At 41.2% G+C, this 27,142-nt stretch overlaps 1 protein-coding gene across 1 annotated transcript in view; it reads right to left on the bottom strand.

Moving 5' to 3' along the window:
* Positions 1 to 18,608, bottom strand: part of CYP27A1 (cytochrome P450 family 27 subfamily A member 1) — a 48,759-nt gene extending 30,151 nt beyond the window's left edge. The window contains exon 1 of the mRNA XM_059052127.2: positions 17,688 to 18,608. Coding sequence (XP_058908110.1) covers positions 17,688 to 17,957 — 270 coding nt within the window. The 5' untranslated portion in view covers positions 17,958 to 18,608. The remainder of the gene's footprint in view (positions 1 to 17,687) is intronic.
* Between the last annotated feature and the right edge of the window lie 8,534 nt (positions 18,609 to 27,142).

Here is a 27,142-nt window from a genome sequence, read left to right as displayed (position 1 = left end):
GTTGTCTTTTCATCTTGTTTATGGCTTCCTTTGCCATGCAAAAGCTTTTAAGTTTCATTAGGTCCCATTTGTTTATTTTTATTTTTATTTCCATTTCTCTGGGAGGTGGGTCAAAAAGGATCTTGCTGTGATTTATGTCATAGAGCATTCTGCCTATGTTTTCCTCCAAGAGTTTTATAGTGTCTGGCCTTACATTTAGGTCTTTAATCCATTTTGAGTTTATTTTTGTGTATGATGTTTGGGAGTATTCTAATTTCATTCTTTTACATGTAGCTGTCCAATTTTCCCAGCACCACTTATTGAAGAGGCTGTCTTTTCTCCACTGTATATCCTTCCCTCCTTTATCAAAGATAAGGTGACCATATGTGCATGGGTTTATCTCTGGGCTTTCTATTCTGTTCCATTGATCTGTTTTTCTGGTTTTGTGCCAGTACCATACTGTCTTGATTACTGTAGCTTTGTAATATAGTCTGAATTCCAGGAGCCTGATTCCTCCAGCTCCGTTTTTCTTTCTCAAGATTGCTTTGGCTATTTGGGGTCTTTTGTGTTTCCATATAAATTGTTAAATTTTTTGTTCTAGTTCTGTGAAAAATGCCATTGATAGTTTGATAGGGATTGCATTGAATGTGTAGATTGCTTAGGGTAGTATAGTCATTTTCACAATGTTGATTCTTCCAATCCAAGAACATGGTATATCTCTCCATCTGTTTGTATCATCTTTAATTTCTTTCATCAGTGTCTTATAGTTTTCCGCATACAGGTCTTTTGTCTCCTTAGGTAGGTTTATTCCTAGGTATTTTATTCTTTTTGTTGCACCAACATTGGCCTTTAAAGACTTGAACACACTAACATAGTTTCTAACAGCTCAAAGTCACATCCCTAGAGTGACCTTCATCCCTAGGATGAAACCCTCCTTAAAGTGCCTACTTGAGAAAACTCAAGGCTGCCAAGGAATGTCCTGTTTGTTCCAGCCATCATCTGAAGATATGGCCCCTGTCTCCCAGTCTCCGTGGAAGGGTGCTTATCAATAAGATAAGCACCAGTTAGCAAACCCAAATGAGTTTCACATGGACCAACCCCCACTCCAATTCCTGCTTTTTGTCATTTTTCACTTCCCTGACTCTTTTCAAGCCCCTGCCATCCCACACCCAACTCCCTCACTCTCCCTTTAAAACGCCAGTCATGGGCTTCCCTGGTGGCACAGTGGTTGAGAATCAGCCTGCCGATGCAGGGGACACGGGTTCGTGCCCCAGTCTGGGAAGATCCCACATGCTGTGGAGCGGCTGGGCCAGTGAGCCATGGCCACTGAGCCTGCGCGTCCGGAGCCTGTGCTCCGCAATGGGAGAGGCCACAACAGTGAGAGGCCCGCGTACCACAAAAAAATAAAAAATAAAAAAAAAATAAATAAAACGCCAGTCACCTCTGCACAAATTGGAAAGGGGTTAATCTCTTTCCCCTACTGTCAGTAGTTCCTGCATAAAATCTGTTTTCACCATTTTAACTAATGCCCAACTGTGCTTATCTTTGACAGTTGTGTGGACCTTAAGAACTCAAAATATAACACTAAGCCAAAAAGTGGAAACAATGCAAGTATCATCAGCAGATGGATGGATGAAGAAAGTGGGGTATATCCTTATGATGAAATATTATTCATCCATTAAAAAGGAATAAAGTACTGACACATGTCAGTATGGATGTGTCATACTGTTGTATGTATGTTCATCCATACAACATGGATGAACCTTGAAAGCATCATGCTAAGTAAAAGAAGGCTTTCACAGTAGATTGCATATTGAATGGGTCCATTTATATGAAATGTCCATGACAGGCAAATCCATGGAGACAGAAAGTAGATTAGTGGTTGCCAGGGACTGATGAGGGAATGGGGAACGGGGAGTTCCTGCTAAAGAGTATGAGGTTTCTTTCTGGGGTGATTAAAATATTCTAAAATTGATGTGGTGGTGGTTGCACAACTCTGTGAATATACTAAAAACCACTTAATTGTTCAATGGGTGAGTTGTATGGTATGTGATTATATCTCAATAAAGTTGTTACAAGAAAAAAAAAACATTAAAATCATCTAAAATCTCCCCTCAAAAAAATTGATACTGCATTGCGATGTTCTATTCTCCTACTTAGAGCTCTGTTTGGTTTACTGATAGTGGGTTCCTTAAGGAGCCTCTCAGAACAGAAAAACAACACTAAAACAGCAAGGAAATAGTCCTGAGGACAAAAGTGAACTCACAAATACCAAGTACTGTTTTGCCAGTGTCAACAAACCTGGCACAAAAAGCTGGCAGCCATCAGGTGGATAAACAGAAGGAGAGATGTAACTTCAAGCACAGGCCTCTCTTGCCTACACTGACCAATGCCAGAAAGAAGGCATCATTCAGGGTCAAAGGTGAAGAGGAATCCAGCTGACACAGCCATGACTCAGTGCTGTCCAAGTGTCAACAGGAGTGTAGCCCCAACCCCCTCAACAAGAGGAATTCATATTTCCAAGTGACAGAGGGTGCTAAATAACTAACAGCATTCCCAAGTTCTCCTTGCTCTGAACCTTGTCTTGAATGCTCTTCTCTAAGATCAGACCAAGCCAGAGGCACCATTTGAACTCATGATGAGCAGAATTACTTATATTTTTTAATGAAGATTTTAATGTGGATAATTAAAGAAAATAACATTATAAACACCCATGTACCCTCCCTCCAGAATTAAGAACTGTTAATATTTGTCATATTTGCTTCAAATCTTTTTAAAAAATGAAAACATTTCATAAAATAGATAGTTAGTGGGAAGTAGCCGCATAGCAGAGGGAGATCAACTCAGTGCTTTGTGACCACCTAGAGGGGTGGGTTAAGGAGGGTGGGAGGGAGACGCAAGAGGGAGGGGATATGGAGATATAGGTATATGTATAGCTGATTCACCATGTTATAAAGTAGAAACTAACATCATTGTAAATCAATTATACTCCAATAAAGATGTTAAAAAAATACGTCAACAAAAAAAAAAAAAAGAAAAGAAAACATTTCAGATTCAAAGTCCTCTTCTTATCTTTCCCTTTGCCCTCCCTCCCCAGAGCAACCACTATCTTGAATTTGAAATGTGCTCTTTCTTTCAATATTTATATAATTTTACTACATCACAATGATAACCCATATTATTTTCATGTGGTTGTTAATTTATAGAAATAGTATTCTGCAGTACATATCATTCTATACTCAACTTTGGTTCTGAGTTCTAATTTTTTTATTGAAGTATAGTTGATTTACACTGTTCTGTTAGTTTCTGGTGTACAGCAAAGTGATTCAGTTATATATAATAACTCAGATTCTTTTCTCATAGAGGTTATCACAAGATATTGAATACAGTTCCCTGTGCTATACAGTAGGTCCTTGCTGTTTACCCATTTTATATATAGTAGTGTATATCTGTTAATTCCAAGCTTCTACTTTATCCCTCCCCCTGCCAAGTTCTATACTGAGATATAAAAAGTTTGTGCATTCATTATGACTATTGCATAGTGTTCCATTGTAAGAATATGTCACAATCTATTTATCCTGCTGATGGGCATTTAACATGTTACTGAATTTTTGATTTTACAAACAAAGCTGCAAAAAAATTTTTTTGTGCATGTGTGCAGCCATTACTTCAATATTTATAAAAATGTCTGCTTTTATGCAAGACAGAAGCACTGTCACAAAGTTACAAAGATATGTACCAGATAGGTGGACAGTAAGAATTTTCCTCTGATTTTGTACCAGAGAGAAACAATGGGCTGAGAGTAGAGGCAGCTCTAAGGGTAATCCAAGAAAAGGCCTTGCCTGGGACGCCCTCAGAGAGGCTGTTAGGAAAACAGAAGCAGCACCCCCAAACTGCACCCCTCACACACCCAGAGGCAAACCTCAGTAAGCTGTGCACCTTTGCCTGCAAGCTGGGATGGTCTGGACTGGAACAATGAGGGTATTCAAGAACAAGGAGGAGATGACCAGCAATGGATGCAGAGCTAAAAAGAGGATGCAGATTCAGAAGTGGACATCAAAAGTAAGGACCCAGAGCCAAACAGGGGTACAAGAGGAAAGGCCATCAGAAGATCTCAAAATATTATGCTGGACCAGGAAGCACTAGGTCAGCCATGCTTTATCTCTTGCTCACCATTCTTTTGTTGTTGTTTTTAAAATTGTAAAAGGCAATATATATGTACACTGTTAAAATGCAAAGGGTACAAAAAGACCAAAAAGATGGTGAACTATGCATAGGCAGGATGAAGCCAGAGGAAACTCTGGTGGAGGTCCATAGGAGTCTTGCAATATAAAGTAAGTCTTGGGACTTCCCTGGTGGTGCAGTGGTTAAGAATCCACCTGCCAATGCAGGGGACATGGGTTCGAGCTCTGGTCCAGGAAGATCCCACATGCCGCAGAGCAACTAAGCCCATGTGCCACAACTACTGAGACCGCGTGTCACAACTGCTGAAGCCCACGTGGCTAGAGCCCGTGCTCTGCAACAAGAGAAGCCACCGCAATGAGAAGCCTGCTCACCGCAACGAAGAGTAGACCCAGCTCACCACAACTAGAGAAAGCCTGCGTGCAGAATGAAGACCCAAAGCAGCCAAAAATAAATAAATAAATAAATGTTTTTTTTTTTTTAAAGTAAGTCTTCCTCCTAACTCTCATCTCCAGACTCCAAGACCTCTACAGAGAGGCAATCATCATTACCAATTTCTTGTGTGTCCTCCCAGGGATATTTTATGCACATACAAATCTATCTATCTATCTATCTATCTATCTATCTATCTATCTATCTATCTATCTATCTATCTATGAATATACCCCTCATACTTTTTATCCACAAATGATGGCATATTATATAGTTTTGCACCTTACTTTCTTCCCATCTCTTACCAAGCAATTCATATTAATACACATAGATCTGCCCCATTTATTTTATTTTATTTTTTATTTTATTTTTTTTGCGGGATGCGGGCCTCTCACTGTTGTGGCCTCTCCCATTGAGGAGCACAGGCTCTGGACGCGCAGGCTCAGCAGCCATGGCTCACAGGCCCAGCCACTCCACGGCATGTGGGATCTTCCTGGACCAGGGCACAAACCCGTGTCCCCTGCATCGGCAGGCGGACTCTCAACCACTGCGCCACCAGGGAAGCCCTGCCCCTTTTATTTTTAATGGCTCTGTAAAATTCCATTGTATGAATGTACTGTAATTTATTTAATTAGTTCCCTACTGGGATATGTAAGTCATTCTAACGTTTCCCAATCAGAAATATTGCTATCTTGAAAAGTGTGTAATATTTCTTTGACCACAAATTTTATCTGTAAGATAAAAATTCTGGCAGTGCATTTGCTAAGTTGGTATGACTCACACTTTATACCCTAATACCTAGTTTCAAATTTCCCATCCCTGAGGCTTTAAAGCACTACATTATATTCCACCTGAGTCTCAAGGACAATCTGTAAACATGTGCCAAATGAGACTGAAAAACACTCAAGCCAAGTCAAGGTAACTGGAGGATAATCTCTGGAAGGCTTGATGGTAACATTAGTACTGGGAAAGAAAATCCATCTAATCAATGGTATTAGCCAAACTGATGGAAGAATGTGTTAACAGGATGGGAGTGGCCATTACAAAACCCAGAAGAAGGAGCCAAAGAGCAAAAATAGGCATTATTTATCTCTCAAGAGAGAGAGATACTTAATCTAATGGACAGGCACCAGAGAAGCACCTTCAACCAGGTTTCTCCAAGGCCTAGATGAAATTTTTTTCCATACAATTTTACTGCTTTAGTTCTGGGGTCCCTGCACATCAAGCAGTCCACTAATGTAGTTACTAATTTCTCTCCCTAGGTACATGGATTCTAGGAAGAGGTTAGGTGTATTAAAGAAGGCCACATATTTTTTGACATCTCTCCCATTAATAGGTCAGGTCTACATCTTCTTCTCTAGAATCTGGGTGGGCCTTGTAACTGCTTTGATGTGTAGAATACAGCAGGAATGATGCTATGCCAGTTTCCAGAACCAGAATTTAAGAAACTGGCAACTTCCACTTTCTATCTCTTGGAATATTCACTCTGGGGGAAACCAGCACCTGTAAGAAGTCTGACTATGCAGAGACCCCCATGCTGTGAGGAAGCCCAGGTTAGCCATGTGGTGAAAGAAATAGCCATTCTGGCCAAACCAGCCCAGGCATCCAACATGCAATTGAAGAAGCCATCTTGGAAATTCCAGCCCCAGCAGATATGACATGGAGAAAAGCTAAGGAAGCCAGCCAAAAACCAGACCTGAGACCTAAACATATGGCCCCACTTGAGCCATCCCATCCATCTTCAGCCATTCAAACTAAAGCCCCACTCCACTGTGAAGCAGAGATAAGCCATTTTTGATGTGCACTGCCCAAATTCCTGACTCACAAAATCATGAGTATAACAAAATGTTGTTTTAAGCCACTATGTTTTGGTATAGTTTGTTAGGTAGGAATAACTAGAATAGGGGGCTTCTATGTGATGGGGTATAAGGTCCCTGGGAGGGCTAACTTTTGTAAATAAATACTCCAATCCGCAATTTGTTTCTGTGTGTTTGGCCAATATGGGTCAGTCCCCAATAGTCTACCCATGCTGAATGAACTGACAAAATTTAGTTTCTGAACCTAGAAAGCTAAGACCTGATGGCCAGCTTGATCAATCTGCCCACCTCCCTCACTGTCTCTTTTTCACTCTATCTTATGTCAAACAACTCAGATCAGGGAGCTGAGAAGAATCTCACAAAGAAGTTTACCACTAGATGTAGCTACTGCTCAGTACCACCCATAGCCCTTTGACTGGTACATGAAATGTATTCATTCATCAAACATTATCAAGAACCTCCCCTGTACCCAGAACTGTGCCTGGTGCTGGGGGACACAGAGCTGGGAAAGACATAGGCCCTCAGAGGTTCACAGCCCAATCTCTAAGCTACATAAACAGGTAATGGTAAGAAACACGTGCCCTTAAATATGTGACAGACTTAAAGGGAGAAATAGATAACAATATAATAATAGGAGGAGACTTTAATACCCCACTTCATCATCCACACAGAAAATCAATACAGAAACATTGGCCTTAAATGACACATTACACCAGATGAACTTAACAGACATATACAGAATATTCTACCCCAAAGCAACAGAATACATTCTTTTCAAGCACACATGGAACATTCTCCAGGATACAGCAAATGTTAGGCCACAAAACAAAACTTAATAAATTTAAGAAGACTGAAATCCAATCAGGCATCTTTTCCCACACAATTGTACAAAACTAGAAATCAACTGCAAAGACTTCCCTGGTGGCGCAGTGGGTAAGAATCCACCTGCCAATGCAGGGGACACACCAGGTTTGAGCCCTGGTCCGGGAAGATCCAACATGCCATGGAGCAACTAATCCCATGCACCACAACTACTGAGCCTGTGCTCTAGAGCCCACGAGCCACAACTACTGAGCCTGCGTGCCACAACTACTGAAGCCTGTGCACCTAGAGCCCGTGTTCTGCAACAAGAAAAGCCACCATAATGAGAAGCCTGCACACTGCAATGAAGAGTAGCCCCCACTTGCTGCAACCAGAGAAAGCCCATGCACAGCAACAAAGACCCAATGCAGCCAGAAATAATTTAATTAATTAATTAATTAATTTTTAAAAAGAGACATCAACTGCAAAAAGAAATCTGGAAAATTCACAGATATATGGATATTAAACAACATGCTACTGAACAACCACTAGGTCAAAGAAGAAATCAAAAGAGAAATTTAAAAAAATACTAAAGATGAATGAAAATGGAAAACACAACATAGCAAAACTTAAAGTGAGGGGTGCCTGGGAAAAGGAGGCTGGGGCCTCGAACATCTGCTTGAGGAATTTAAAGCTGATTCCCCAGGACCTGTAGGGATTCCTGAGCAGGGAAGCAATTACGCAAACAGGCTTTTAGGGGCACTGACATGGCAGTGTGCATGGATAGATTGTCAGGGCAGATCAAGCAGCAAGGGAGACCAAGCAGGAGGGAGCACCCTGACACCACCCCTTCCCAGAGTCTCTATGGGGCTGCTCGTGCTGCCAGCTGAGCTGCAGACAAGCAAGGAGGCTGACCTGGTGGTGGAGCTGCTGGAGCTGCTAGAGCTGGAAGCGATATCCTCTGCGCTGGGCAAAAAAAGCCTGCCAGGTTCAGAAGGTCACGGATCATCTGGCCTTTGATGCTGATGTCCATTGGAGGGTGGGAATGGAGGCTTCACGGAAAGGATGCAAAGAATGGCAAAAGCCAAAACTTATGGGAAGCATCAAAAGTAGTTCCAAGAAGGAAGTTCACAGCAATAAATGCCTACATTAAGAAATAAGAAAGATTAAAAAAAATAAGAAAGAAAGAGAGAGAGAGAAAGATCTTGAATAACCTAACTTTACACCTCAAGGAACTAGAAAAAGGAGGACATATTAACCTCAAAGTTCATAGAAGGAACCATAAACAAGATGAAAAGACAACCCTCAGAATGGGAGAAAAATATTTGCAAATGAAGCAACTGACAAAGGATTAATCTCCAAAATATACAAGCAGCTCATGCAGCTCAATATCAAAAAAACAAACACCCCTATCAAAAAATGGCTGGAAGACCTAAATAGACATTTCTCCAAAGAAGACATACAGATGGGCAACAAACACATGAAAAGATGCTCAACATCACATCACTAATTATTAGAGAAATGCAAATCAAAACTACAATGAGGGGGCTTCCCTGGTGGCGCAGTGGTTGAGAGTCCGCCTGCCAATGAAGGGGACACGGGTTCATGCCCTGGTCCGGGAAGATCCCACATGCCGTGGAACGGCTGGGCCTGTAAGCCATGGCTGCTGAGCCTGAGCATCCGGAGCCTGTGCTCTGCTACAGGAGAGGCCACAACAGTGAGAGGCCCGCGTAACGCAAAAAAAAAAAAAAAAAAAAATACAGTGAGGTATCGCCTCACGCTGGTCAGAATGACCATCATCAAAAAATCTACAAGCAACAAATGCTGGAGAGGGTGTGGAGAAAAGGGAACCCTCTTACACTGTTGGTGGGAATGTAAATTCATATGGTCACTATGGAGAACAGTATGGAGTTTCCTTAAAAATCTAAAAATAGAACTACCATATGACCCAGCAATTCTACTACTGGGTATATATCCAGAGAAAACCATAATTCAAAAAGACACATGCACCCCAATGTTCATTGCAGCACTATTTACAATAGCCAGGACATGGAAGCAACCTAAATGCCCATCAAACAGAGGAATGGATAAAGAAGGTATGGTACATATATACAATGGAATATTACTCAGCCACAAAAAGGCATGAAATTAGGTCATTTGCAGAGACGTGGATGGACCTAGAGTCTGTCATACAGAGTGGAGTAAGTCAGAAAGAGAAAAACAAATACCATATATTAATGCATATATGTGGACTCTAGAAAAATAGTATAGATAATTTTATTTGCAAAGCAGAAAGAAGTAGACAGACGTAGAGAACAAAAGTATGGATATCAAGGGGGAAAGGGCTGGGGGATGAATTGGGAGATTGGGATTGACAAATATACACTATTGATACCATGTATAAAATAGATAACTAATGAGAACATACTGTTTAGCACAGGGAACTCTACTCAATGCTCTGTGGTGACCTAAATGGGAAGGAAATCCAAAAAAGAGGGGATATATGTACATGTATAGCTAATTCACTTTGCTGTACAGCAGAAACTAACACAGCATTGTAAAACAACTATACTCCAATAAAAATTAATTTTAAAAAGTTAGTAGAAGGAAGGAAATAACAAAGATCTGAGCAGAAATAAATCAGAGGCTAAAAAGACAATAGAAAAGATCACTGAAACTAAGAGATGGCTTTTTAAAAAGTTAAACAAAATAAACAAACCTTTAGCTAGACTCACCAAGAAAAAAAGAGGACTCAGATAAATAAAATCGGAAATGAAAGAAGAGACGTTACAACTGATACCACAGAAACACAAAGGATCACAAGAGACTATTGTGAACAATTATATGCCAACAAATTGAACAACCTAGAAGAAATGGATCAATTCCTAGAAACATACATTATACCAAGACTGAAGCATGAAGAAACAGAAAATCTGAGCAGATCAATTATTAGTATAAAGACTGAATCAGTCACCAAAACCTCCTAACAAATAAAAGTCAAATACCAAATGGCTTCACTGGTGAATTCTACCAAATATTTTAAAGAAGAATTAATACTAAACTTTCTCAAACTCTTCCAAAAAAAACAAAGAAAAATAAGGGGAGGGGACAATTCCAAACCCATTTTATGAGGCTGGAATTTCCCTAATACTAAAACCAGACAAGGACAGTACAAGAAAAGAAAATACAGGCCAATATCCCTGATGAACATAAATGAAAAAAATCTTCAATAAAATATAAGCAAACCAAATTCAACAATACATAAAAAACAACAAACAAACATACAAACAACAAAAACATTCATCATGATCAAGAGGGATTCATTCCAGGTATGAAAGGATGGTTCAACAACTGCAAATCAATCAATGTAATACAACATATAATAAAATGAAGGATAAAAATCATAAGATCATCTCAATAGATGCAGAGAAAGCATTTGACAAAATTCCACAACCATTTATGATAAAAACTCTCATAAAACTGGGTATGGGGCTTCCCTGGTGGTGCATTTGTTAAGAATCCACCTGCTAATGCAGGGGTCATGGGTTTGAGCCCTGGTCCGGGAAGGTCCACATGCTGCGGAGCAACTAAGCCCGTGTGCCACAACTGCTGAGCTTGCGCTCTAGAGCCCACAAGCCACAACTACTGAAGCCCATGCGCCTAGAGCCTGTGCTCTGCAACAAGAGAAGCCACCACAATGAGAAGTCCCCACACTGCAACAAACAGTAGCTGCTGCTCACTGCAACTAGAGAAAGCCCATGTGCAGCAACAAAGACCCAATGCAGCCATAAATAAATAAATAAATAAATAAATAAATAAATAAATAAATAAATAAGCTAGGAAAAAAAACTGGGTATAGAGAGAATGAACCTTAACATAATAAAGGCATATGACAAGCTCATAGCTAACATCATAGTCAATGTTAAAAAGCTGAAGGCTTTTCCTGTAAGATCAGGAAAAAGACAAGGATGGCCACTCTTGCCACTTTTATTCAACATAGTATCAGAAGTCCTAGAGAGAGCAATTAGGCCAGGGGGAAAAAAAAGCATCCAAATCAGAAAAGAAGAGGTAAAACCATCACTATCTGCAGATGACATGATACTATATATCGAAAACCCTAAAGACTCCACCAAAACAACTGTTAGAACTAATAAATGAATTCAGTAAACTTGCAGGATACAAAATCAAAATACAAAAATCAGTTTATTTCTTTTCACTAATAACAAACTATCAGAAAGAGAAATTAAGAAAACTCTCCCATTTATGACTGTATCAAAAAGAATAAAATGCCCAGGAATAAATTTAACCAAAGAGGTAAAAGACCTGTACACTGAAAACCACGACATTGAAGAAAGAAATTAAAGAAGACACAAATAAATGGGAAGATACTCCATGCTCATGGATGGGAAGAATTACTACTGTTAAAATGTCCATACTACCCAAAGCAATCTACAGATTCAATGCAATTCCTACTAAAATTCCAATGGCATTTTTCACAGAAATAAATAAACAATCCTAAAATTTGTATGGAACTGAAAATGACTCCGAATAGCCAAAGCAATCTTGAGAAAGGAGAACAAAGCTGGAGGCATCATGTTTCCTGATTTCAATCTATATTACAAAGCTATAGTAATCAAAACAGTGTGGTATTGGCATAAACACACATATAGATCAGTGGAACAGAATAGAAAGCTCAGAAATAAACCCACACATATATGGTAAATTAATTTATGACAAGGGAGCAAAGAATATATAATGGAGAAAGGACAGCCTCTTCAATAAATGGTGTTGGGAAAACTGGATAGCCACATGCAAAAGAATGAAATTGGATTACTATCTTACACCATACACAAAAATTAACTCAAAATGGATTAAAGACTTGAACTTAAGACCTGAAACCATAAAAACCCCAGAAGAAAACATAGGTGGTAAGCTCCTTGACAGCAGTCTCGATGATGATTTTTTGAATTTGACACCAAAAGCAAAGATAACAAAAGCAAAAATAAATAAGCAGGACTACATTAAACTAAATAGCTTCTGCACAGCAAAGGAGACCATCAACAAAATGAAAAGACAACCTACCAAATGGGAGTAAATATTTGTAAATCATATATCTGATAAGGGTTAATATCCAAAATATATGAAGAACTCATATAACTCAATAGTAAAACAAACAAAATCCAACTAAAATACGGGCAGAGGATCTGATTTGACATTTTTCCAGAGAAGACATACAGATGGCCAACAGGTAAATGAAAAGGTACTCAACATCACTAGTCACCAGGGAAATGCAAATCAAAACTACAATGAGATATCACCTTGCACCGTTAGAAGGGCTAAAAGACAAAAAAATAAGAGTTGGCAAGGATGTAGAGAAAAGAGAACCCTCGTGCACTGTTGGTGGGAATGTAAATTGGTGCAGCTACTATGAAAAACAGTATGGTGGTTTCTCAAAAAATTAAAAATAGAACTACCATATGATCCCTCAGTCCCACTTCTGAGCATTTATCCAAAGAAAATGAAAACACTAAACTCAGAAAGATAAATGGACCCCCATGTTCACTGCAGCAGTATTTACAATAGCCAAGACATGGAAGCATGGAAGCAACCTAAGTGTCCATCAATGGATGAACGTATAAAGAAAATGCGACGTGCGCGCGCACACACCCAGAAATATTATTCAGCTATAAAAAAGAAGGAAATTCTGCCATTTACAACAACATGGATGGACCCTGAGGGAATTATGCTAAGTGAAATAAGTCAGACAGAGAAAAACAAATACTGAATGATCTCATGTGTATGTGGAATCTAAAAATTAAACAAACCAAAACAAAACTCATACATATGGAGAACCGATTGGTGGTTGCCAGAGGTGGGCATGGAAGGAGGGCAAAATGCATGAAGGTGGTCAAAAAGTACAACTTCCAGTTATAAAATAAATAAGTGGGCGTTACAAGATTACATCCTGGAATGTAATGCACAGCATGGTGACTATAACAATACTGTATTGTATATTTGGAAGTTACTAAAAGAGTAAATCTTAAAAGTTCTCATCACAAGAAAAAAATTTCTGTAACTATATATAAAAAAAAAGAAACATGATACATGAAATGACAAATATGTACAGGAAGCATTAGGGATACACAGGAGGGGTCACCAACCCACGTAGTCCACAATGAGAGCTACAGAATAGACAGCTGATCTCATCATTCTCAGGGTCAACATCTTTGAAAGATATCAATTTGTTACATAAATTTACATATAAATTTAACATATGTTCACATTTCACTTTTTCAGCACTCTTGTCATTATTTTAGTTAGAAAAGAGAAAGGAACTGGCATTTATGGACTAGCAAGGCTTTCACATGTCCTAATTCCCACTCCAACCCCTTAAAGTCCTTCAATGCTTCCCTAAGCTGATGTTATTAATTTTATGTGTGATACACAATATTTGACAACTGAGGGTGCAGGAGACATTATGGTCAGCTGTCCTTATATCATTTCCTGTCCTCTTCCTTGTGCAGCAGCCGCCTGTTTATGTGGCAGGGCTCCCAACCCCAGCTTTAGGAGTAAGCCTGCATGAGCCTAAGCTAGAGTACACCTATGGCCACTATGATGGATTCAGGAATGGGTAATTAACCCAAGCCAGTCAACTAAGTGCTGTGAGACAGCAGAGCCAAGAGAACTGCAGAAGAACAGAACTGTGGCTTTGATGGTCTCATGAATCACTAGAGCAAACTATACCGGAAGGGCACACAACTATTAGACTTTTCCATTATAGGAACTAATAAAGCTGCTTTATAGTTTAAGCCGGTGAGAGTGGCAACCAAATGGATTTGAACTGATACAAAATGGGTCACTGGAAGCATCCTCTTTCTCAATAGGGGTATTAACTGGCTTTTATAGATGTGCAGCACTCCGCTGTTTACTAACTCACACCAGCCACATGTAGTGGGAAGGGCTAAAATATTTCCCATGGAGCAGCCCAGGTTCATGTGATTCCAGATCTTTGGGATACAAAGACTGGAGCCAGGAGGCTCTGCAGAATTCTAGTCCGGCCTCTCCTTTAAAAGTCCACACAGGGGGACTTCCCTGGAGGCGAAGTGGTTAAAAATCCTCCTGCCAGTGCAGGAGACACAGGTTCAAGCCCTGGTTTGGGAAGATTCCATGTGCCACAGAGCAACTAAGCCCATGTGCCACAACTACTGAGCCCACATGCTACAACTACTGAAGCCCACAGGCCTAGAGCCCGTGCTCCACAACAAGAGAAGCCACCGCAATGAGAAGCCTGCGTGCCGCAACGAAGAGTAGCCCCCGCTCGCCACAACTAGAGAAAGCCCAAGCACGGCAACGAAGACCCAATGCAGCCAAAAGTAAATTAATTTAAAAAAATAAAATAAAAGGCCAAACAGGGACTTCCCTGGTAGTCCAATGGTTAGGACTCCATGCTCCCAGTGCAGGGGGCCCGGGTTCCATCCCTGGTCAGGGAACTAGATCCCACATGCCACAACTAAAAGACCCCACATGCCGCAACTAAAAAGATCCCGTACGCCGCAATGAAGATCCCAACGAAGATCCCGTGATCCTGTGTGCTGCAGCTAAGACCCGGCACAGCCAAATAAATAAATAAATAAATATCTTTTTAAAAATGAAAAATAAATAAATGGCCACACACTGCTGGCTTTCTCCTGCTTCCTCCTCCACTTCCTAGGGCAGTTGAGAATTTCTTGGTAGTTACCACTGCAGAGATAGTCCTGAGCAAAACCTCCCAATAAACTTTCGCTGAAAAATGGTGAGAAATCCTTAGTCCCCACCCTTGGGGCATTCACTGGGCTGCTCACATTTCTAGAGGTTAAATCAAGCAGGGGAAGCTGTCAGGACTCTGGTTTCTTGGCTTACTTGGTTTCTTGGAGCTGAGCACACACGGAATAATTTTTTTTAACCATCTCCAAGTGCCTTGTGACCTGCCCACCATGCCTCAGAAACATGAACCCAACAGAGAAGACCCCAGGGGAGATGGCAGCAGCCCACGCAGGTGCAGAGAAACTGTGTTCGGGCTGGACCTTCAAACTCTCACAGTCATTTTCTTCCTCATCATTAACTCCCAATCCAACTTGCCCTGGAGGATGGCTCAGATAATGCCATACCCTTTGTCACCCGAGGCCCTCTCTGCCTCTCCTGTCCAAACCATCCTACTGTACACACCATAACCTGGACAGTGTCCCTTGGAGGCCATCTTCACCCCATGCCTGCTCAATAGCTCACCATGGCTCCTCAGAAGAACCAGAGCCCTTAGTCTGGCCTTCAATATCCTCCTCAAAGGCTGTCGTATCCCAAGTCCCCACAGCTCCTCCTCATTTTTTTTTTTTTTTTCCGGTATGCGGGCCTCTCACTGTTGTGGCCTCTCCCGTTGCGGAGCGCAGGCTCGGCGGCCATGGCTCACGGGCCCAGCCGCTCCGCGGCATGTGGGATCCTCCCGGACCGGGGCACGAACCCGTGTCCCCTGCATTGGCAGGCGGACTCTCAACCACTGCGCCACCAGAGAAGCCCCCTCCTCCTCATTTTTTACTACTGCCCAGCACAGCCACCTGGTGACCAGTCTGTTCATCAGCCCAGCCCAAGGCCTGTCTACTGCTGTCAATCACTGTGACAACCACACATGTGCCTGGATGGCATGCTCGAATCAAAGGTCCCACTCCTCCCCCAGGCCTAGACTGGCTTCTCCTCCCAAGGCACTCAAGTTTTCTTTCTGAAATTAGCTGTTTGCTGATTTGGTTACTCCCTTGTTCCCCCTCTTCCCCAAAGAAGCATTTAACCCCCATGTGGGTATTGGCCACATCTCACTGAAGCTCAGCTCTTGGAAAAATGCCTGGGGTAGAGTGGGTGCGTTAATATTTGTTAATAGTCATTAGAAAGACAAATCCCACAGGAATCTCTTCGGTTCACTTCCTAAAACCTCTCCAGCTTAACCAACATTGGATTTTCCAGTCTCTGTCCATTGACAGTGGGCGATCCATCCATTCCTGCCTCATATCAGTGTTCCACTGGATAAAACCTTCTTACTGGACATTGATTTCTTAATAACAAAAATGTACCTTTTCCTTAATGTCTATGATTTTGCTTTCACTCTCTGAGCAATGACATTTTTTCTCCATTAGGGGGAAATTTACCCTGCAAATCGCCAAACCTCTGTAATCCTCCAGAAGCCATTTCCTCTGGAAGAAGTCTGTGGTAGCCGATATCACCATAGATATCAACACCGATAAATAGTGGTTCTATAACATCTGGCAGCTTATACACTTGCATGTGCTATTCTATTACCAAGACAGCTCCCTTCTCTCCCAATCTCTGTCCACTTTATTTTTTTTAATGTTTGAAATATTAATTTTATTAAGAAAGCATTTGATAGTTGTATTAGATCATATAATCAATCACTTCATTTTTAAATGATGTGGCCTGAGGATACAATTAAAATATGGACTTTTCATTGATTCAACAAATATTTGAGCATCTACAAGTGCCAGGCTTGGAGATACAGGCCAAACAGGAGGATCCCTGCTCTCACAGGGCTTACATTCTTGCAGGAAGGCAATATTAAAGAAATATTTATATTACTTATAAACATATAACACAGGGACTTCCCTGGCGGCACAGTGGTTGAGAATCTGCCTGCCAATGCAGGGGACAGGGGTTCGAGCCCTTCGGGAAGATCCCACATGCCGCCGAACAACTAAGCCCGTGCGCCACAACTACTGAGCCTGCTCTCTAGAGCCCCCGAGCCACAACTACTGAAGCCTGCGCGCCTAGAGCCCGTGCTCCGCAACAAGAGAAGCCACCGCAATGAGAAGCCCGCCCACCGCAAAGAGTAGCCCCCACTCGCCGCAACTAGAGAAAGCCTCCGTACAGCAACAAAGACCCAGCGCAGCCAAAACTAAATAAATTTTAAAATAAATAAATTTTAAAAAACATATAACACAGAGGAAGTGACAGAGAAAGAAGATGGTGCTTTACAGGAGCACAATAACAGGTGTCTAACCCAGCCCAGGGAAATCACAGAGACAAAAATAAGTGTTTAAGTAGAAGGGTGAAGACTACAGTTCAGGCAGAGGGAACCTCCTAGACCCTAAGGGGGGGGGAAGGACTTTCTAGGCTTAAGGAATTGGAAGAAGTCTAGAATGGGTGGAGTACCCAGTGTGAAAAGAGGAGCCAAGGAGATGAGACTGAATCTCAACCTCTGTCCACTTTAAACCTAGCCTCCCAAATCACCTCTAGCCCAGTGCCCTCCTGCTTCATACAACCCCTTGACCTGTTCATTTCAGTTCATAGCCCCTACAGATTCCCAGTGTATGACCACAGCCCCACTCGGTCATGAGCTAAACGTGTCCTTCACTTTTTGTCCAACGTCTCCCCATCCCCAACTTCTCTGTCCGGGTGCGCACCACATCCCCTGGTCGCGAGGCCCCCCCGCTCGGTTACCTGGAGGTGGTGCAAGTGCAGAACGTAGCCTTGCACGAACAGCTGGAATAAGAGACGCAGCTGCCCTGGGCCTGAAAGCTCCTCCAGGCTCCGCAGCCGCCGATCGCCAGGCCCGGTTCCAGGAGCCTTGGCTGCCTGGGCCGCAGGGAGGGCGCTGGGGGTCGCGGCCTTGGCTCTGGCCCCGTGGGAGACGACGCCAGGGAGAGCCATCCGCGTCCCCAGCAGCGCCCACCGCAGCCTTGCGCAGCCCAGCACACCCATACGATTCATGACTCGCGCCGCCACGCCTTTGGATGGCGAGTGCAGAGCGCCTGGAACTTGCACAGAGACAAAACAGTAGGGGCGGGTTCAAGGGTGCCGGTAGCCTAGGGCGGGCCGGACTAAGGTTGATCAGGCCCCTTACTGCTCACTTTTCCTCGCGGTCTTCAGTCCCTCCAAATAGGACCTAAAGGACTCGCAGAAGTCACCCTTTCCAACTGTAAGCCTCCTGGCTCGGGGAGGGGCCGGACAACGCCAAGCCAGAAGTTGCACGGGGGACTTAGGGGAGACCCACAGAGCGCTGACGATGGCCGCCTCTTCCGCGACTCCCCCACCTCGCACTTCCGCGAACTCTCGAGGATAACTTTAAGTTCGCTTGGTCTCAATTCCCGGCAGGAGTGCAGCAAAGTTCTGGGCAGCCCGGGAGCCTTCCAAGACGGGGAGGCCGGTTCGCCACCCGAGGGGGCCAGCGTCTTAACTGTCCTCACTTCCCGGAAGGACCAGGAACAGGCTGTTGAGATTAAACCGGCCGCTGGCTTTTCCTGATAGCTTCCTGGGTTGATCCCGGAGTCTGAGGGCTGAGCGAGGAAAGAGCAAAAAATCCCCCTGAGCAAAAAAGCAAAGAGCAAAAAAACCGACCCTGTCTCCAGGGTCATCTGATTCCTGGAGGGAGGAAGCCAAACAAACAAATTTAAATATGAGGGTTATTAAAAAATGCAGTTCTACCCCTCTCCCTCCCCACCACCCACATACTCCCTGGGTCTGCTGAGGCAGGATTTCTCAAACTGCAGGTTGAGACCAGATTTAGTGAATGTGACAAAAATTATCTTTTAATAGATGGAAAAGAACAAAATAGTACAGAAAATATTGCAAGAAGGAAAAGTATTATTTCATGAATTCTTTGTTTCATATATATATTTTCAAAGTACACGTTTCAAAAAGTTAAGAACATGACTCATAATAAACACGAGCTCAAAGCTTATTTAACCCATTAGAGGTAGAACCAGCAGGATGATAAAGCTTTTTGTAAGACCATTTGAAAAATTGGTTATTTACAGGCAGCCAGAGGCAGAAAAGGCATGTTAAGTTCAAGGGGCAACAATTCGACTGACAGCTGATGTAGCTCGGTGTGGATTTCTTTTTATTTATCCCCTTAGGGGTCATAGAGTTTCTTGACTCTGTGACTGAATATCTTTCATTAGTTTTGGAAGTTTTCAGATATTCAAACATCCCTTTTACCCCATTTATTCTTCTTCTCTCCTAGGACTTCAAATTATATATATGTTAGACTTTCTGACTGTATCCTCCCTGTCTCTTACCCTCTCCTCTGTATTGTTCTATCATTTTGTCTCTTCTAGCTCATTCTCTATTCGGCTGTGTCTGATGTTAAATCTATCCATTGAATTTTAAATTTCTATTATTGTATTTCTCAGTTTTTCAACTTTAGGTTTTTTCAAATCTATGTCCTTTTAAAAATATTTCTAGTTTTATGCCAAAATTCTTAATGTTATATTTTAAATTTAAAAAAATTATTTATTTATTTATTTATTCTTTGGCTGCGTTGGGTCTTTGTTGCTATGCACAGGCTTTCTCTAGTTGTGGCGAGTGGGGGCTACTCTTCGTCGCGGAGCACGGGCTTCTCATCGCAGTGGCTCCTCTTGTTGCAGAGCATGAGTTCTAGGTACATGGGCTTCGGTAGTTGCAGCATGCAGGCTCAGTAGTTGTGGCTCATGGGCCCTAGAGCACAGGCTCAGTAGTTGTGGCGCACAGGCTTAGTTGCTCCACTGGCATGTGGCATCTTCCCAGGCCAGGGCTTGAACCTGTGTCCCCTGCATTGGCAGGCGGATTCTTAACCAATGCTCCGCCAGGGAAGCCCAATGTTATTTTTTATTATACCCTTTAATTTTGTAAGCATAGTTGTTTTAAGGATTATGACCAATAACTCCAATACATGGAATCTATGTGGGACGATTTCTATTGTCCATTATTTCCGGTGGTTTTGTGCATATTGCCATGTTTCTTCCTGGGCCTTGTTTCTTTTGATTGTGTGCCAGAAAATGTATTCATTAAGTTTCTAGTGGAACTAATTTGAAGTTTAGGATGATTTCATTTTCCCCATGGAAGATTTACTTTCATTTCTGACAGTTGCCTAAAGGCACCCACAATCCAAAATCACCATAATTCAGTTTCAGGGAATGAGATGCTTTGAAGCTGAACTGCAGTCCTTTAGAAGGCTAGTCTATTTCCAGTCCTTAATCTTTCTGGGTCCCAACCCAGAGTTTGGGTATAAGAGATTATGGACTCCAGCTATTCTTCACACAGCCTTGTGAGGCTAAACCATTCAACTTCTCAGCTTCCTCTTCTGAAAATAGGAAATGCTACTAATAGGAAAGTGGTACCTAATGCCTAACTTACCTCTGGAGTTCTGTCTTCTCTTGGTTCTTGTCTGATAGTTCTTTATTACCTTGTTTGTTCTCTGATGCTGATTCCTTCAAGTAAATGCTGGTCATATTTTATTCAGCTTTTCAAGTTATCCTTTGAGAGAGGACTGAGTCAGGTATTAACAGAAGCGGAAATCCAATTTATGCTTTTACCTGTATTAATTCTTTTTTCCCCCTCTGGGTTCATTTTCTTGACATATTATATTGTTAACTTTTTTTTTTAATGACTGCTCAGTGAAATTGTATTTCCTAATGAATGGACTTAATGCTACACATTTTGACATCTTACTATTTTGGCCATATCCAATAAGATTAAATACGCAATTTCTTTCACTGTCACTCATTTCCCAATAGTTTGTAATTTTCATTTTGATTTTCTTTTTAATCTAAGTCATGCAGGAAAGTGTTTTTATTTACTTTTAAATAGTTGTAGTTTTGTTTTTTGTTTTGAAAGGGACCATTCTTTTGTAATTAATTTATAATGCTATTACATCGTGGTCAGAGTATTAATGATCTGCTTTTTAGAATTACTAAAACATTTTTGATGGTCTAGTACTTGTTTATTTTTGTGAATATTCCATGTGTATTTTTGAAAACTATGTATTTTGTTTATTAACTTATTAATTTTGTTATTTAAACCCTCTGTGGCCTTACTTATTTTTGTCTACTTGATTTGTTAATATCTGAGAGATGCATGTTCAAGTATCCCACAAATATTATGGATTTGTGGATTTGTCAATTTCTTTGTGTCTTTTCAACAGCTTTGGTTTTATATTTTGAAGATCTTGTGTTAGGTTCATAAAGGTTCATGACTATTATATACTATATATTCTTGACTATTATATATTCTTATATAGCATCTTATAAATTTGAAATATTAAATTGCTTTGGATTTAGTTTGTTTGACTTTAATATTGTTACTCCTACGAATTTGTTTGATATATCTTTTATTCATCCCTCTTATTTTTCAGTCATTCTAGATTATTTTGATTTAGAAGTATCTCTCATAAATACCACATAGCTGGATTTTTTTCTTACCTAACAAGAGAATCTTTAAAGAGCAAAAATTATTTTTATAACTTGAATGAAAGTTTAAAAATAAATAAATGAAATGAAATAAAAATTTTAAACATAATGAATGGCGTGACTTCCCTGGTGACAGAGTGGTTGGGAATCTGGCTGCCAATGCAGGGGACACGGGTTCGATCCCTGGTCTGGAAGGATCCCACATGCAGCGGAGCAACTAGGCCATGCACCACCGCTGCTGAGTCTGCACTATAGAGCCCGCAAGCCACAACTGCTGAAGTCTGGGCGCCTAGAGCCAGTACTGCACAAGAGAGGCCACTGCAGTGAGAAGCCCACACACCGTGGCAAGGAGTGGCCCCCACTCGTTGCAGGGGGCCCGTGCGCAGCAGCGAAGGCCCAGAACAGCCAAAAATAAATAAATTATTTTTTAAAACCATGATGAATGGTAATTCATTGAAGAGGAACTATAAATGGCTCTTTAGCCAATGCAAAAATGTTCAACTTTACTTGCAATGAAAGACAAATCAGAACTACATCAGAAACCATTTTTCACCTATAAGATTGACAAAGATCAAAAGTTTGATACCACTATGTATTTGAGGGTATAGGGAAATAAACTCTCAGTCATGGTTTAAGGAAGTACAAATTGCTGCAGAGTTTTCAAAATTTAAAGTGCACTAAGGCTTCCCTGGTGGCGCAGTGGTTGAGAGTTCACCTGCCGATGCAGGGGACACAGGTTCGTGCCCCGGTCCGGGAAGATCCCACATGCCGTGGAGCCTCTGGGCCCATGAGCTGTGGCCACTGAGACGGCGCGTCCGGAGCCTATGCTCCGCAATGGGAGAGGCCACAACAGTGAGAGGCCTGCGTACCACAAAAAAAAATAATAATAAAGTGCACTTACTTTTGAGCCAGCAGTTCTACTTGTAGGGATTTTTTTTTCTGCTAATATACTTGCACATTCGCAAAATCACAAATATACAAAGATATTTATTACAGCATTGTTTGTACAGATAAAGAAAATATTGGAAACAACCTGAACCCATCAGTAGGGGATTAATGAGGTAAATTATAGTAAATTCATGCATTGGAATCATTTGCAGCTTTAAAAAAACAATGATACAGCTCTATGTGTACTGATATACACCAGTTTCCAAGATATAGAATAAAAAAAGCAAGATGCAAAACAGTGGTATGGTAGGCTACGACAAAATTATGCCAGTGTTTGCACATGCGTAGAATATCTCTGGAAGGATACACAAGAAACTTGTAATTGTAGTGGCCTCAGGGACAAAGGTGACAGGGACACAACTTCACAGCATGCTCTTTTGGCTCTTAGAATTGTGTAGTATGTACTTGTAATATGTCAGGTTTTTTTTAAGTGGCTTATTCAAAAGTCACATAGCAAAACATCTTCTTTTGACATTTCTGGAAACTTGTGTCTCAAAGTGATGTCTGGCTATCAGGTAACTTGGTCACTTGGGACCTTACCAGGGCCAAAACATTTAGTAAAACAATAATAATGTATTAAAACAATTAAACCCGTACATACATATAGTACCTTATTTTTTCTTTCTTTTCTTTTTTCCCCTTTCTTTTCTATTTCAGGGGAGGGAGGTATCTAGAAAGAAGTATGTTGGGGAAAATGTATATTTGAAGATACCCATGAATTAAGTACAAGGACAAACAGTGTGTATAAAAAAATTGGTTTGAGATTTGAGAGTAGGTTAAAAAACTGGTCTGATTCTTTTGTTTAATTAACTCATACATTTTTGTGATTTTGAAAATTAAAATAAACAAATAAAATTTTTCTAAGTCTCCTGAACACAGAGAATTTATGTTTACATTGCTTTCCAAGGAATTAAATTATACAGCAAAACAACCCCAAAGTAAAAATCACCCATAATCCCACCACTTATATAAGGGAACAAATTAAAAGACCTCTGCTTTGCTTCCCCAATTATATTCCTTCCAAATGAAGTACTGTTCATAATTTAGTGCATAATCTTCCAGACCTTGTTCTATATTTATATAAACTTTTTTTCACCTGTAGTTGAAAAAAGCATGTTGAAATTTTAATGTGAATTCCCTTAAATATTATAAAGGTTTAGGGCTATTATTTTTTTAAAAATATGCCTATTGACCATTTCTATTTCTTCTATGAAGTCCTTAGTCATACACTTTGATCTTTTTTTATTGGATTTTCTGTCTTTTCTCATTAGTTTGTTGGTGTTCTTTTTCTACTTAGGGAGATTAACAGATTAACCTCTGTTACATATATTACAAGTATTTTCTCCTGGTTGTCTGTTCTTTATATCCTGGCTATTATTTAGGGTATCTTTTGTTTACTTCTGTGTAGTCCAATCTGGCACTTTTTTTCTTTTTATGATTTCTGGGTTTCATATCTTTTTGAGACCACACCAACATTATTAGGGGAAAAACATCCTCCTGTGTTTTACCGTATATGTGATAGTTTCATTTTTCTACCTGCTACCATTTTTTTCACAGTGAGCAATTCAATCTATCTAGAATTAACTTTTGGTTTTGGTGTAACCTAGGGTCTTATTATCTAATTATTCCCACATCATTTAATTAAATAATCACTAATTATTCCAACATTATTTATTAAATAATAGCTCAGGAGTTTGCTGGATGTCCCCCACCTTCTATCTGGGAGCAACATTCTTTAAGTTACAGGACTTAGTGGAAAATTTGATCTTCCATTTCACTCCAGAACATTCCTTTGGTGCCATGTGGCTTTCAGGAGCTGCCTCTGGATCATCCTCTGATACTGCAATGACCACCAGTCCCCCCAAGGGCGACACTCCATCTTCACGGGAAGCCAGGAAAAGATGGGATGAACACACCTTTCTACCTCATGCCTCTTTAGTGTTCATAAGACCAGACAGCACTTGTTCCTTTAGCAAAGAGTTAGGACATTTCCAGAGGGAAATCACTGGGAAGAGAATCAAACATGGTAAATCTCACTTCTCCTTCAAGTTGCACAAAGGTAGGCAGCTGGTAGCCCAGACCTTCCAGATCTTGTGCTTCAGATGCTTCTCCAATAGCTTTCTAACTGGGTTCTCCAACACTTTGGTTTGTTCATTGTCCCTCTTGCATTCTCTTCTTCAAGTCTCAAAGTGGAGAAACACTACCTTCCCTTCCTCAGGGAAACCCTAATTCTTTCCCCAAGGAGCCTGGGTTCTTTTCTTCAAATAAACTTCTGAGTCTTAGTTTGGTAGTCTCATCCAACCCTGAGTTTCATCCATGGTCCCACAGGTGCAAAAGAGATGGGCACCCAGCTTCTGGGAGATGGCAAAGGAAGAACATCCAGTTCCTGTTTTATTTACAATCTTCTCACCCACGAGCATGGCAGCAAGGTTGCTGGTACGGTTCCTCTACTGGTTGATCTGTAAAAGTAAGCATCTCATCCTAAGGAAATTACTTTTCTTTCCCTTAAAGACTATGCAGTCTAAACTCCTATCAAAACAAGGATATTTCCTCTCAAAATTAACAGAATCAGTGAGTAAAAATTATTTTGCTGAAGAACGAAGGACTTGGTTTCTCTCCTGCTTTTCTTGAGGTCTGGGAGAGCTTCTGGTATCACAGAAGGTTTATAGCTCTTAATGGCTGTGCTCTGTGTTACCCAGGAAAAAGCACCTGCCTTAGTTAAACTCTTCAAGTCAACATTGTCCTCTGATTTGGGATGGAATGGCACGGCCAATTCTTCCACACGATGCTTCCCCAGAAGTTTGAAATACCACATATATTTTTCCCTTCAATTCTAGTATGTATTTCGATCTATTTTTATACTCTCCTTCCCAGAGATCAAAAACTCTAATAGTTTTAACCCTATAGTTTTAAGACCAGGCCAGAGACCAGAATGGGGGAGTGGTGGGAATTGGGGTAAACTAAGGTATACAGCCCCCGGGGCAGCTACCATCCAGCTCCAACCAGTTGTTGCCATGTGAGAACGTAGGCCTGATGTGACTAGAGGTTTGAATTCTAGAAGAATTTTTATGAGAAAACATCTGGCAGCCTTAAAAAACAAATTAATCAGCCCAAACAAAATCTGTGTGCCGGTTTTCACCCTCTGCTTTATTATGACCCATTTTTCTCTCTGCCTATCCCTGTGCCAGTGCAATCCTGTTTGAAATAATGCTTGTATGGGCTGAACTGTCTACCCCCAAAATTTATGTGTTGAAGTCCTAACCCCCAGTATCTCAGCATGTGACTATATTTGGAGATAAGACCTTTAAAGAGGTAATTAAGGTAAAATGAAGTTAAGTGGACCCTTAATCAATATGGCCAGCATCCTTATAAGAAGAGGAGTTTGGACACAGATACACACAGTATCGAAGACCAAGTGAAGACACCTGAGGAGGATGTCTTCATGCCAAGGAGAGAGATCTCTGAAGAAACCAACCCTGCTGAAACCTCAGCTGGATCTCAGACTTCCAGCTTCCAGAACTGTGAGAAAATACATTTCTGCTGTTTTAAGTTACTCAGTCTGTGGCAATTTGTCTGCTTTTCTTGAGTCTGTGGCAGCCCTAAAAAACTAATACACCACCTTTTTATAAAAAGACCTCCCGGGCTTCCCTAGTGGTACAGTGGTTAAGAATCCACCTGCCAATGCAGGGGACATGGGTTTGAGCCCTGGTCTGGGAAGATCCCACATGCCACGGAGCAACTAAGCCCACGTGCCACAGCTACTGAGCCTGTGCTCTAGAGCCCGGAAGCCACAACTGCTGAGCTCGTGTGCCACAACTACTGAAGCCCATGCGCCTAGAGCCCATGCTCCACAAGAGAAGCCACTGCAATGAGAAGCCTGCGCACCACAACAAAGAGTAGCCCCCACTCGCTGCAACTAGAGAAAGGCTGCACACAGCAACAAAGACCCAATGCAGCCAAAAATAAATAAAATAAATAAATTTAAAAAAATAAAAAGACCTCCTACTCAGAGCAACTTATTGGAATATCACAGTCTCCCTGAATAGAGGTCATTATTCTTCTCCTCCAGATAAGAAAAATATAGTTCAGGGAGGTAAAGAACAGTGTCAGAGCCAGACTTAAGACCCAGGGCTTTGTGTACTGAGTTTAATGCTCTTTCCACTAGATTTGAGGTGAGAGGGGAAGGACTAGGTAGTATGAATATTTCTACTGCAGAAATGGGAAATCAAGAGGAGCCCACTATCACCCTGATAACCATACGTTGGGTGATGGTCCACAAAGAAGATAGAACCACTCGCCTGGCCCTGCATGATGACATCTTCCTGAAGCAAACAGTACTCTTCAGCTGTAATGACTTGCAGGGGTGGTAGCTCACTGTTGTCCCATCCAGGGTTTCCATGCTGAAGTCTCTAGAAACAACATCAAGGTTATGAGCTGGTCTTCTGAGTCCGGAAGACTTATTTGGAATTCCATTTTGTATTGGAAAGTTATCCTCAGTAAATTTAGGGATACCCGCTGCTGTATAATAAAGAATTTCTCTGGTCTTTGTCCCAGGTTCCTGAGATAGAGCTTCTAACTGTTGGAATTTTGTGAGTGATACGAATGTCTTTGTTATTCAGGGTTGATCCTTAGATAGTTTCAGGATGGGAGCTGGTCATGTTGGAAAGATTGGTCACATAACTATAGGGTTGGGACTTCCAGCCAGGTGAAACCAGTTCAACCTCTGGGAGGGGAATGGAGGCTGGAGACTGAGTTCAGTTACAATGCCACTGATTCTATCAA

Source organism: Kogia breviceps, chromosome 2, assembly GCF_026419965.1.
Source record: "Kogia breviceps isolate mKogBre1 chromosome 2, mKogBre1 haplotype 1, whole genome shotgun sequence".
NCBI lineage: Eukaryota > Metazoa > Chordata > Mammalia > Artiodactyla > Physeteridae > Kogia > Kogia breviceps.
The sequence above is the reverse complement of the archived record's forward strand: the minus strand, read 5'-3'. Positions and strand labels throughout refer to the sequence as shown.